This window comes from Halichoerus grypus, chromosome 9, assembly GCF_964656455.1.
Source record: "Halichoerus grypus chromosome 9, mHalGry1.hap1.1, whole genome shotgun sequence".
Lineage (NCBI taxonomy): Eukaryota > Metazoa > Chordata > Mammalia > Carnivora > Phocidae > Halichoerus > Halichoerus grypus.
In genome coordinates this window covers 68850326-68863505 of record NC_135720.1, presented here as the reverse complement: position 1 = coordinate 68863505, position 13180 = coordinate 68850326, and the positions used below count along the sequence as shown (strand labels likewise).

The 13180-nt window shown below is 43.6% G+C and overlaps 1 protein-coding gene across 4 annotated transcripts in view; it reads left to right on the top strand.

Annotated features, from left to right (window-relative positions):
- The window catches only part of ANKRD6 (ankyrin repeat domain 6), a 186061-nt gene that overhangs the window by 109058 nt on the left and 63823 nt on the right, over positions 1 to 13180 (top strand). For 3 of the 4 annotated variants that reach the window (XM_036065157.2, XM_036065155.2, XM_078055002.1), the window contains exon 2: positions 7054 to 7321. In XM_036065157.2, coding sequence (XP_035921050.1) covers positions 7202 to 7321 — 120 coding nt within the window. In that variant the 5' untranslated portion in view covers positions 7054 to 7201. Of the gene's footprint in view, positions 1 to 3177; positions 3465 to 7053; positions 7322 to 13180 lie in introns of those variants that run through there. The other variant, XM_078055001.1, reaches the window with a different exon arrangement.

Sequence of the window (13180 nt, the reverse complement as noted above, 5' to 3'; positions counted from 1 at the left end):
TTTCTCTAGCTAACAAAATCCTACACATCCTCCACCACTCATCCCACACCTACCCTTCTCTGTGAGAACTTTGCTGATTCCTTTCACTCCTAGCACACTAAGCAAGAAAACTCCCTCTCGGTTTCTGTCTTTCTTTGTGCCCATCTCTTCAATAAATGCATAGTACAGTACAACATCAACAACAAACAGCTTAGTGGGAAAACTGGGGGGCAGAAAGAAGCCTGATCAAAGCAGATTTAAGAAGTGGATGGAAGAAATGTATCCATGGAAGGTAGATTATTGTGTGGGGATTGGTTTTTTATTATAATTTGGCATTGTTTGTTTTGGTTTATCTTTAGCATTTGTGGTTTTACCCAACAGGGATTGAGGGTAGTGAAAAGAAAATTCTTGAGTGGCTGTGGTGCTGTCCAATGCTTGCGGTGCTGACGAATGTGCAGCACTGGGTAGGGTCTGTCTCCAGATTGGTAATTCTTCTCCCCAGAGCCGTGGTCCTCTATTTTGGGGAGGGAGGGAGAGAGGAGAATGACTACATCCATTTATTATCTCATGGAGGTTCAGGAGCCATAGCCTCCCTCATCTGTGGGGGAAGGAGAAAAAGGTTTGCTGACTTGGTAGACACTTCCACTTTTTCTCATGAGATCCACAGGCTCCTGAAGACGAGTTAATGACTAGAAAAAGCAATTAGTTTTTAGTTTTTCTATCATCCACTTAACAGACATTAAAGGCTAACTATATTCCAGGAACCAAGCCAGGCACTGGAATACAAGATAACCAAAACAGGGTTCCTGTCCTCAAGGAGTTTAGTCTAAGCAGGAAAATCAACCTTGAGCCCATGCCAGCAATTACACGTGAGGGGAGCTGTCTTAGTTCAGGCTGCCAGGACAAGATACCATAGACTGAGTGGCTTAAGTAATAGAAATTTATTTTCTCACGGTTCTCAAGGCTGGAAGTCCAAGATCAAGGTCCAGCAGGGTTTGGTTTTCAGTAAGGACTTTCTTCCTGGCTTGCAGGTGGCCAGTTTCTTGCTATGTCTTCATATGGCCTTTCCTCTGAGAATGGGCGTGGTGGTGGGGGGCAGATAGGAGCATGATTAGAGAGAGTAGGGGGAGGGACTTTCTTTGATGTCTCTCCTATAAAAACACTAATCCTATCAGATCAGGGCCCCACCCTTATGACCTCACTTTATCTTATTTACCTCCTAAAGGCACTATTTCCAAGTAGTCACACTGAGGATCAGGGCCTCAATGTATGAATTTGGGGGAGGGGAACACAACTCAGCCCATGACAGGAGCTTATAGAAAACTGTAAGAGCACAGATGAGGGCATGATCGCTTTGTCTAGGGAAAGAAGGCTCGGCGATGACTTGGTGTGGATTTTGAGCACGTGGGTATCAGTATATGTGATTTTGGTAGCCCCAGTTTGGAGGCTCTGGTGATCTAGCAGTGCTGGGCAGTCAACAAGTAACTATTGTCCCATGTAAAAAGAAGAGGTCTCTATACCACAGGCTTTCTGTCAATCATAACTTTATTCAATGATATTCTTAGGCCTCTGATACTATTTTTATATGTGTTAGCAGCTTTTCTTGATGGTAGAGTATGTCACAGGTTTCCAGATGTCACTCAGCCTTTGCTGCAACAGCCTCTGTGTGCCTCCTGCAGAGGGGATTATTTCAACGATTCAGTAACTGTCAGATTCAGAAGTACTGTATACTTCACGTGGCTCCAGAAATAAGCATACGTGTTCCTTTGCAATAGTGAGGTGTGTAAAATGAGTCATGGGCTTGCTCAAAAGGGTTTTCTGCCCCTGTTGTCCCTGTGTTTTGCAGATAGCATTTGGGGACCCCAGGCTTTGTGAACAGCCAGGGCTGTACTGTCCCCATTGATAATATTATGTGGGGTACTATTCTCAGAAAAAGGAAATGTCCCAGAAGTTTTGAGAAAAGTAACCACTCCTTTCTTTATAGTTGTCACATTCGGTTTACATTTCTCATTTGGCACCTGGCCTTAGGGGCTTCATTAAGACCTATCAGGGCCAGTTTCTTTAAGGTAGGGAGAGAGTCACATTGCTCCCTGTTCTAACCTCATTTGGGAGTCCACGATGGCAGTATCCCAGCAGTGATCACTTTTGGATAAACCAGTACGATTGTTGTGTATTAAAAATAAGCTTATCGGGGCACCTGGGTGGCTCAGTCGTTAAGTGTCTGCCTTCGGCTCAGGTCATGATCCCAGAGTCCTGGGATCGAGCCCTGCATCGGGCTCGCTGCTCAGTGGGAAACCTGCTTCTCCCTCTCCCACTCCCCCTGCTTGTGTTCCCTCTCTCGCTGTGTCTCTCTCTGTCAAATAAATAAAATCTTTAAAAAAAAAAAAATAAGCTTATCATTCTACTGGCACTTTGTCTGCCCAGTGGAATTCAGTCTCTGTAATGCACTGCCCTGAGTCTGGCTATTCTCCCCTTGGTATAAGCCAAATAATAGCCAAAGCAGAATTCCAGCCTGTTGCCCATAAGAGCTGCTACCCTCAAGGAAATGGGGGCAAGGCCTTGAGCAGGGAGGGTGCTTGGAGGGTTTGCATTGAAAGTAATGTTCCCATCTTCAGGACCAACAATTCTGGCTTTCAAAATAAGGAAAAAGTGGTAATATGGCTCAAGTCAAAATGAAAACCCTCTTCCTTTCTATGACCGCTCTAGTTGGGGAGTTAGTTTTCTGTTGCTTCAACAAGTGGTCTGGAGGACACTCCTGTGATGGTTAGGGCCATTGACAGCACTTGATTAAAACTTGACAGCTTTTCTCCCTATCTCCTCCCTCCCCCCTCCCCACTGAGACTCTGTTTAGAGGAGCATTTGTGAGACAAACTGGGCTTACAAACACTGAAACAGCTGCTCTCCCAGCCCCTTGACTCCTGTACTGCTGCAGTCACGGTGCTGGAACTCTCTGCCGAGGAGGGTGGAGTGTCTGGATCGCTGCTCTTCCCTGTTAACATAAAGGCAGTTCATTACAGGTTTTGACCCTGCCTGCATTCTCCCTCCCTTACAACATGCACATTCATCTCTTTTTGTGGTATTACTGCTGCCAGAATGCAAACTTCATCTCTCTGTCATCTGAGCATCATTCAAAAGCATTCCGCCCATTTGTGAATTATTCCCTGACTCTTGATAAGGCAGTGTTACAGGTCCTCTGCCAGCAGAAGGGAGTTCGACAAGACCTGAAGACCCAAGACTTTCAGAAGCTGTGACGAGCAGACTAGGAAGCCACAAGACATTGTGAGCTGAGTGGATGTCTTAATAAGCTTTGAGATGTGATTTGGCCAGAGTTGGCAGAGGAAGCTCAAGGGAAAAAGGCGAGTAAATCGTTGCAGACCCACTGGGCGTGACAACCCTAGGAAGCTAATGATCTCTCCAGGAAGGAATTGACAGCAATTATCCAGCAACAGAACACCATGTAGAATGGGGAGGACAGACCCCCAGATGTGAGTACAATCTCTCTTCACTACAGGGTTTTGAGCAGTAGGAGCAAAGCGAGTTATTGTAATTGATGGTGCTCCCTAACCACTGGTTCTGGGTGCCTGTGGACTGTCTCTGGGTGGGCTGTGCATAAGGTCCTGGCTGGGACTTTTGTTTGCCAGGTTTCTTCTAGAATATTTTGTCTGTCAGGAAACTGAATGTAGTGGTTTGGGGATATTGGTACCAGGAGACTTTGTTGTAAATCCTCAGGAAAACAGCAAGAGCAAACCTCATAGACCTTTTGCTATAAAAAGAAAACAGATTGCATCACAGACCAAGCAGCTGTGTGGCCCTCTGGCATTCGTGATGAGAGAAAAAAAGCATTGGCAAATTGGAATGCAGTGAAAATGGGGCAGTGGGCTAGGAGAAAGGAGGGAAATCTTTCTTAGGAAGCTAACTAAATACTTTATGGATTCAGGAAGCTCATTGAATATTTATGATCATGGATTTATTTCATTTCTGCTTAAAGAACTGGCAGCATGTTTGCATTTAATGTTTTTCTCTGGAGCCCTGTGAAAGTGAGCATTGTGACAAAGAGGGATGTGATTGATAGATGTGGGGCAGAAGAAATTTCTCACCGCCAGCCGTGGGAAGTGTCTTGAATGATAGCTGATCTATTTGGAAGAGGAGGCTCAGATTTAATGAGGGAATGGGGCTGCTACAGCCTGGGGACCCAACAAGTTGGCAGTGGAATTTAACTCGTTGATTGCAGACTCGCTGCCACCTCTTTATTCCTCTCCCTCCCCCACTTCTTGTTGGGGGTCCTCTATCCCCCTTATTTCTCTCCCTCAGCCCGCCTCCACCTGGCCCGATTTGTTAGTTCAGAGGTGTCAGACAAGAAGCTGAGTATCCCCTTATTCCAAAAGGATGGAGGTGTAGAAAGGAAGCCAAAAGGAAGACTCAGCCACTTTGATCTCTTCCCACCACGCTGTGTGTAAATGCAACTGTAGGTGAATGCTGGAGGTCCTACCAGCGAGCCTATTACTGGATTTAAATTGAGAATGAACTTGAGATGCCCAAGCACAAAGGGATGATGCTAGCTGCAGACTGGTAACTGGAACCCTAGGATTCTGTTCCTGATTTTGCAAGCAGTTTTCTGTGCAACTCTAGTTGGGGGAAGTATCCAAAATCCTATAAGCAACATGTCCTGGAGCTGCCCTGTTCCTCTGGCAGGCTGTGCATTGGCCATGGTGGAGGCAGTGGGGTGGGGAGTGGGGAGCATTTCATTCTTAAGTAGCTGTAACTGAAAAGCAAAAAAAAATTAAAAATAATTTTTAAAATTTCTGTTTGGCCAATATTTCTCAACTGTAGTGTTTTTCTATCTTAAAAAAAAAAAAAGGAATAGTAATGTGTGCTGGATTTGCAAAGGGCTGTTTACCAAAGGTAATTATGTAAACAAGGCTATCTCAGAAGCCTGCAACCATGGCAATAAGTGTCTAAGAGCTGGATTTATTGTCTGGGACAGGAGGGGAGTGGCTGTCCATGTACTGTGGGCCTGCTGACCCGCGCATCTGTTGCTGGGGAGACTGGACAGCACTGCTGGTCTGCAGCTCGTGACCTCGGCTGATGGGCTGCACTGAGTTTGCAGCAAGGACATCTCTATGTCTATCCCCAGGAGCTAAGCTCTGAAGTAAAATGAGTGAAATTTTAGTCATGATAACAGTATTTGTATGAACTGGGCCATTGTAGTTGAGACATTCAGATGCCCATTACAAGAAAAGTTTGGGTACAGGAAGATGGCCGTTGAGTGCACAAAGATAACAAATGAGTAAATGGAAGAATGTGGTTGTAGAGGGAGAGCATTTAGGAAGCCACAGCTAATATTGTATTTTCCTGCCTTTTGGGCCTGGAATGCTTTTGCAGTATTGGGGCAAACAGAACAGAAGCTCAGTATTACTGGCTTGAAGTTACCACAGATTATCTGAATAGAGAGACAGTGTATCCAATGTTTACAAAAACAAACCACTCTAAACAGTGGAACGGTCTGGGAAACATAAAGCCCAAACTAGTCTCTCAGTGGGATCCTGGGAATCTCCAGTGGCATTTCCAGCTCTGTTTCTCTGCTTTGAGTCTCAGCGTTACCCTTTCATTGGCTCATTCATTCAACCAAGATTTCCGGTGCATCCCAGGGACCTCTGACCATGGCTAACAGAGGAGTCCTCTGCTTTGGAGCATCCCTTCTCCAGATTTGTTGCACTTCCAGTGAGCAGAGCAGGGTGGATTGGTTTGGTTTTTTCTTTTTTTTTTTTTTAAGATTTTATTTATTTATCTGACAGAGAGAGACACCGCGAGAGAGGGAACACAAGCAGGGGGAGTGGGAGAGGGAGAAGCAGGCTTCCCGCCGAGCAGGGAGCCCGATGCAGGGCTCGATCCCAGGACCCTGGGAACATGACCTGAGCCGAAGGCTGGCGCTTAACGACTGAGCCACCCAGGTGCCCCCCCTTTTTTTTCTTAAGATTTATTTATTTGAGGGGTGAGGGGCAGAGAGAGAGAAGGGAGAGAGAACCTCAAGCAGACTCCCTGCTGAGTGCAGAGCCCAGTCGATCCCAGGACCCTGAGATCATGACCTGAGCCGAAATCAAGAGTCGGATGTTTAACCGACTGGGCCACCCAGGTGCCCCGAATCCTTTACTTTTGACATAATTACCAGTGGCTTTGGTTTGCTCTAATGGTGGCCCAGGGCTACTGATAGGAGTCAGTCTTTAAAATTCTGTCCATTTGCCATTTGGTGGAAAGAAGAGGTTAAGTTTACTGCTAGTTACTACCTCCAGACCACTGCTCTGAGTGGGGCTTCGCATCCTAGAGGTGGTTTTAGTAGGCCTTTTATTTCCTGTTAGGCATGGAAGCGACAGAAGCAGCTCCCCCCGTGCAGTTGGCAGCGCGCACTGTCAGTGGTTCTAGCATCCTTGTTGTTCCCAAAGTGGGTTGTTCCGACAATAATTGGAACTGGGAGATGGCCCGGGCCTGTGCCCAGCTCTCCATCTGTCCCAGAACTCAGGAAACTGCGCTGTTTACAGTGAGGCAAGGATGAAGCAAAGGAACTGCAGTAAATGCTGGGACAAAATCCCAAGGATTTAACCCACTCCTCAGGGTGTCCATGGGGTGTGATCCACAGGCACCTTCACCTGCCAGCAGAAGCAGCGTGTTAGCTGTGGCAGACCCACAAAACATGGTCCAGAGGCCCTTTGAGATCATACATGGTATAGTTACCTACCAAAGACAGGCCTGGAACCCCCGTGATGTGGATGGGATTATAGCAGGTCTCTGCTACCTGGGATGGAAGTACAGAGCAGACCTCACGGTTTTGGTTATAATCCTCTGGAGAACGTCCCTGAAGCGGGAAGAAGGGAGGGAGATTGGCACATGCTGCTGCCTTCTGTTTCCCAGTTCAGGGGCTTTGGTGTGCAGAGTGTGCTTCGTGCTTGTCCTGTCTTTACCCAGCTTCTGTCCCCTGCCATTGAGCCCTCAGCAGATGCCCTGAGATCAGAGAGAAGAGGTGTGGCCCATCCTGTGTGCTGAGTGGTGCTGATGGCAACTTTGTTTTGTAATCCCTAGGTCCTGAAGATGGCATAGTAATAATAGAGGCACCTTCTAAGGATCGGGAGCATCTTGACCCGTGGGTGCCTGCCCGGGCCAGTGGCACCGTGTTGAGCTGAAGGAACTTGTCTACTGCGTTCCTGAAAACCTCTTTCTCTCCTAATTCATGAGCCAGCAGGATGCGGTCGCTGCACTTTCAGAACGCCTTCTCATAGCTGCGTACAAAGGCCAAGCAGAGAATGTGGTTCAGCTCATCAACAAGGGCGCCAAGGTAGCAGTTACCAAGGTAACAAGAAGGGAAAAAAAAAACGCTTTAGCCATTCCCTGGGAAAAAGCTTACCTCCTAATAACCATTGTCTGTACAACTGTTGTGTTTGGTTTGAAGCTTTCATAGAACTGGCTTCTTCTTTTTTCCAGTGATGACAGTTTGGAGAGAAGGAAGGGGGATTAAAATGCTTTCAGTGCTATCTTTCAAATGGAGTGACTTGTAATTAGCATTTGACAGTCTTTAAAATCACAGTGTGGCTTTTTCTCACCTACTTCTTTAGCTAAATGGATAAGAGATCTCTCTGGAGAAGTTGGGGTACAAAAACTTATTGGGAAGAATGTTTGTACAATAATCACATTAGACCAGCTTGTGGACAGGGCAGCCCATCCGCTGTGCAGAGCCTCACTGGTCCCGTCTATACAGTGACAGGCTTGGACCAGATGACGGCCACCATCTCTTTGGGCTTTCATTTCATATGGGTCAGTAAAAGTGTATGGTAAGCTTTGGAGGACATTACTTATCCCCCACCAACAGATAATACCATGGGAGACGAGAGAACATACTGGCCAATGGGCAGTTTTGTAGCAAAACGGAGGAAAGTCAGGCTGCAGAGTTAGGTGACAAGTTAAAATACAAAGAGGGGATAATGCTGATGGAAAATACTTATTGAGCACTTGGTATTGCTCTAAGGACTTTACAGTCCTCTAGACGAGGTTCTTTTTTTCATCCCCACTGTAGAGATGAGGAAACTGAGGCACAGAATGATATAAGTAACTTGCTCAGGGTCCTTCAGCTGTTGAGTGGCAGAATTGCTACTTGTACCTGCAGAGTCTAACTCCAAAGCCCACCCTCCAGGCCACCCCAGATAGAGCTGTGGTAAGAAGCAAAGTTTAGTTTTCAAATGGTAATGCCTGATCACCAGTGGCAAAGAATGGCCACATTTTCAGTTACTCATATGCAGTCTCTATATTTCGTGATTCTGATGTGTGCTTTTTTGGCATCACCAAGCAAGCAGTTTAACAGTTTAAGGTCTCAGTCCCACAAGAGTGCCTCCCCCGCCCCCGCCGCCCCCACACAGGTACAGTTGCCAAGCACAGGTTATGACCTGTGCTTCTAACCAACTGGTTATAAATCAAAGGTTCCCACAACTCCCTCCTTGGGTTCGATTAATTTGCTAGAGGCAGTCACAGAACTCAGGAAGACATTTTGCTTACTAGATTACCAGTTCATTATGAAAGGATATGATATAACTGAGGATCAGCCAGATAGAAGAGAGACATTAGGGCAAGATATGAAGAAAGGGGCACAGAGCTTCCATGCTCTCTGAGTGCACCACCCTCCCAGCACCTCCACGTCTTCACCAACCCAGAAGTTTTCTGAATTCTCTTGGTTTTTATGGAGGCTTCATTGATAATTACTGATTGACATTCAACCTCCAGTCTCACCACCCTCCCTGGAGGCCATGGGATAGGACAGAAAGTTTAACCCTCTAATCAAGGTTGGTTCCCCTGGCAACCAGCCCCCATCCTTAGGGGCTTTCCAAAAGTTACCTCATTAATAAAAACTCAGGTGTGGTTGAAACGGACTTACTATGAAGAAAACACTTCTTTCACTTTTTTGGATCTGGAGCTATTTCAGGAACTGAGGACAAAAGACCAACTACTGTAACAAAAGATGCTCCCATTGCTCTTATCACTTAGGAAATTCCAAGGATTTGAGGAGCCATGAGCCAGGAATGGGGACTAAAACTAAATATATATTTATTATAAAGATATTCCAGGCTCATGGATTAGAAGAAAAAATATTGTTAAAATGTCTATACTATCCAAAGCAATGTACACATTCAATACAATCTTTATTAATATACCAACAGCATTTTTCATAGAACCAGGACAAGCAATCCTAAAATTTGTATGGAACCACAAAAGATCCCAAATAGCTAAAGCAATCTTGAAAAAGTAAAACAAAGCTGGAGGCAATCAGAATTCTGGGCTTCAAGTTATATTACAAAGCTGCAGTAATCAAAAAAGTATGGTACTGGCACAAAAATAGACACATGGGGTGCCTCGGTGGCTTAGTCAGTTAAGCATCAGACTCTTGGTTTTAGCTCAGGTCATGATCTCAGGGTCATGAGATCGAGCCCTGCATCAGGCTCCATCCTCAGCAGGGAGTCTACTTGAGATTTGCTCTCTTCCTCGCCCTCTGCTTCTCCCCATCCCTCCCCCCAAAATAAATAAATAAGTCTTTAAGAAAATGGACATATAGATCAATGGACCAGAAAAGAAATCCAGAAATAAATCCACAATTATATGGTCAATTAATCTTCGACAAAGGAGGCAAGAATGTACAATGGGAGAAGGACAGACTCTTCAACAAATGGTGCTGGGAAAACTGGACAGCAACATGCAAAAGAGTGAAACTGGGCCACTTTCTTACACCATACACAAAAATAAATTCAAAATGGATTAAAGACCTAAATGTGAGACCTGAAACCATAAAAATCCTAAAAGAGCACAGGCAGTAACTTCTTTGACATTAGGCTTAGCAACTTCTTTCTAGATATGTCTCCTGAGGCAAGGAAAACAAAAGCAAAAATAAACTATTGGGACTACATCAAAATAAAAAAGCTTCTGCACAGCAAAGGAAACAATCAACAGAACTAAAAGACAACCAACTGAATGGGAGAAGATATTTGCAAATGACATATTCAATAAAGGGTTAGTATCCAAATATATAAAGAACTTATAAAACTCAACACCCCAAAAACAAATAATCCAATTTAAAAATGGTCAGAAAACTTGAATAGATATTTCTCTGAAAAACACATGCAGTTGGCCAACAAACACATGAAAAGATGCTCATCATCACTTATCATCAGGGAAATGCAAATCAAAACGACAATGTGATAGCACCTCACACCTGTCAGAATGGCTAAAATCAACAACACAAGAAACAATAAGTGTTGGTGAGGTTGTGGAGAAAAAGAACCCTCTTGCACTGTTGGTGGGAATGCAAACTGGTGCAGCCACTGTGGAAGACAGAATGGGGATTCCTCGAAAAGTTAAAGATAGAACTACCTTATGATCCAGCAATTGCACTATTGGGTATTTACCCAAAGAATACAAAAACACTAATTCAAAGTGTTTCATGTACCCCTAATGTTTATAGCAGCATTATTTATAGTAGCAAGGTATGGAAGCAGCCCAAGTGTCCATGGGTAGATGAATAGATAAAGAAGATGTACACACATATATATAACAGAATATTATTCGGCCATATAACAGAAGATTATATATATGTGTGTGTAGATGGATAGATAGATAGATAGATTACCAGGGGTGGGTGAGTGGGGGAAAGGGTAAAATAGGTGATGGGAATTAAGGAGTGCACTTGTCGGGTGAGGTATGGAAATGCTGAATCACTATATCACACACCTGAAACTAATATGACACTGCATGTTAACTAATAATTAAAATAAAAACTTAAAAAAACAGTAGGTTTTACTTTAATTTTTATGTTGTACCTACACATAGATTAAAGTGTCAAATATTTTTACTATGTTTCTCTTCCATTTCTGAGCCTTCATAACCAACTACATTCAAGTCTTTTGGGTATTTTAGTGTTTACATTCATAAATGATATGCTGATATTGCTCAATCTCGATTTTTCCAATTTAGGCATTATCTGTTGATGTAACAATATGAAAACGGATGATCTAAGATTTAAGTTTCTTTTCCCTGCTCTCACATGTGCATGTCTACCTTCTCCAATATAGTTGTGTCATTACTTAGGTGACATCAGCATTCAGTCTTTACATTAAGTTAACCAGTTTATTTATTTACTTATTTTAAAGATTTATTATTTATTTGAGAGAGAGGGAGAGAGAGAGAGCAGGGTGAGGGCCAGAGGAAGAGAGAGAGGGGGAGAGAATCTCAAGCAGACTCCCTGGTGAGCACAGAGCCTGAGGTGGCCCTGAGATCATGACCTGAGCTGAAATCAAGAGTCAGACGTTCATGGGGCACCTGGGTGGCTCAGTTGGTTAAGTGTCTGCCTTCGGCTCGGGTCATGATCCCAGGGTCCTGCGCTGCGGGGAGCCTGCTTCTCCCTCTTCCTCTGCCTGCTGCTCCCCCTGCTTGTGCTCTCTCTCTCTGTCAAATAAATAAATAAAATCTTAAAAAAAAAAAAAAAGAATCAGACGTTCAACTGACTAAGCCACCCAGGTGCCCCTTAACTAGTTTATTTATAGCTGAACCATGTAGATTGTACTATCATTATGTTTCCTTTTTTTTTTCTTTGTAATAATTCCTTTACTCTGATGTTAATAATTGTCCTATATTTGTTTCCTTAGTTTTGTATGTGCATATCACAAATTATCCTAAAACTCAGTTGCTGATCTGCTCTCTGGATGTTCAAATGTGTTAGGTAGTCTTTCCACTGAGTCTCTTTGAAGAGATGTTCTCTGGAGCCCTCTCCCCTATTTCAGTCCAGACTGGTGGCCCTTAAGGCCTTCTGACAAATGTCACTCTTCACTATTATCCTAGGGATTTTGTTTACCACTTTCATATATGTTGATCTCCTAGTGTCTTTTTCTTTCTTGGTTTACTCCCTTGGTTTGATGTGATATACCCTCTAGTACAGCACTGTTTAACAGAACTTTCTGTGATGGTGAAATGTTCTGTAGCTATGCTGTCTAATAGGGTAACAACACATGGTTATTGAGTGCCTAGAATGTTGCTAGTGTGGCTGAATTTCAAATTTAATTTTAATTAACTAAAGTTAAAATGCCACATGTAGCTCTTGGCTACTGTATTGAATAGCACAGCTGTGATATCTTCCTGAGAATGAGTGGATGGGAGAGATTGATCAACTTTAGACATAATCTATTGCCCCTTTCTCTTCCATACTCTCTCAATCTAGTTATATCACAATATTAAGCAGATTCATAATTACTGTGATTATGTAATTGCTGTTCATTGGTGAGCCAAGAGTTGTACTATAATTAATTACATTTCCATTTTTATATAACTTGCTGTTTTTCCTGGACTTGATAATTGCCTTGATTTTTTTATTTGTTTAGTTTTATTTAAACTTATAATTAAGAGTTCCCTCTACCATCCAACAATTCTATAAAGCAATTCTTAGTACAATTTTTGTTATTGATTAGTACAAATTTCCTATATGATTAATCCTATCATGGATTTGTCAGTTTTATTCTTTTCCTTGAGATATCTTTTCTGGACCCATCCATCTTTCCATTCCAGTTTGATCTGTGTTGCTCTCTAGTTCTGCTTGAACAGAGTCATCCCGAGAATTCCTTTCACCTCTCCCCTGTGCTAGATCCCATTTGCTGGAACGCATGTCACCCTTACTTTGGTGGTGCATGTGACTGGTAACTTCTAAAGAAAGGGAACAGGGAAGATAAATGTTTTGAGAGTCAGCATGTCTGAAAAAATATCTTTACTCTAACCTCTCACTTAAATGACAACTTGGTATTCTAACCTCTCACTTAAGTGACAACTTGGTATCAAATCTGAGAATTATTTTGCCTCAGAACTTTGAAGGCAATATTTTATTGTCTTGAGCTTACGGTGTTGCTGTTGGGAAACTCAGTTTATAGATTCTTCCCTGCAAGACCTCTTGAAAGGCATTATGTACACACTCTGCCCCTATGAGGCCTGCTCATTCAGAACCTGGCTCAGGCAGTTCTTCTCAGAGAAGTATCCTGCATGGAACTCTCTCTCCTCTCAACTGGTGAAATGCTGCCCATTCTCTCTGTTTCTCTAATAATTGGATACTGCTGTGTTGGGTACTCAGATCTCCCCACCAGACTATCACTCTGACTTGGGTCTGAGTTTATCTCCCACATCTCTCTGTGCT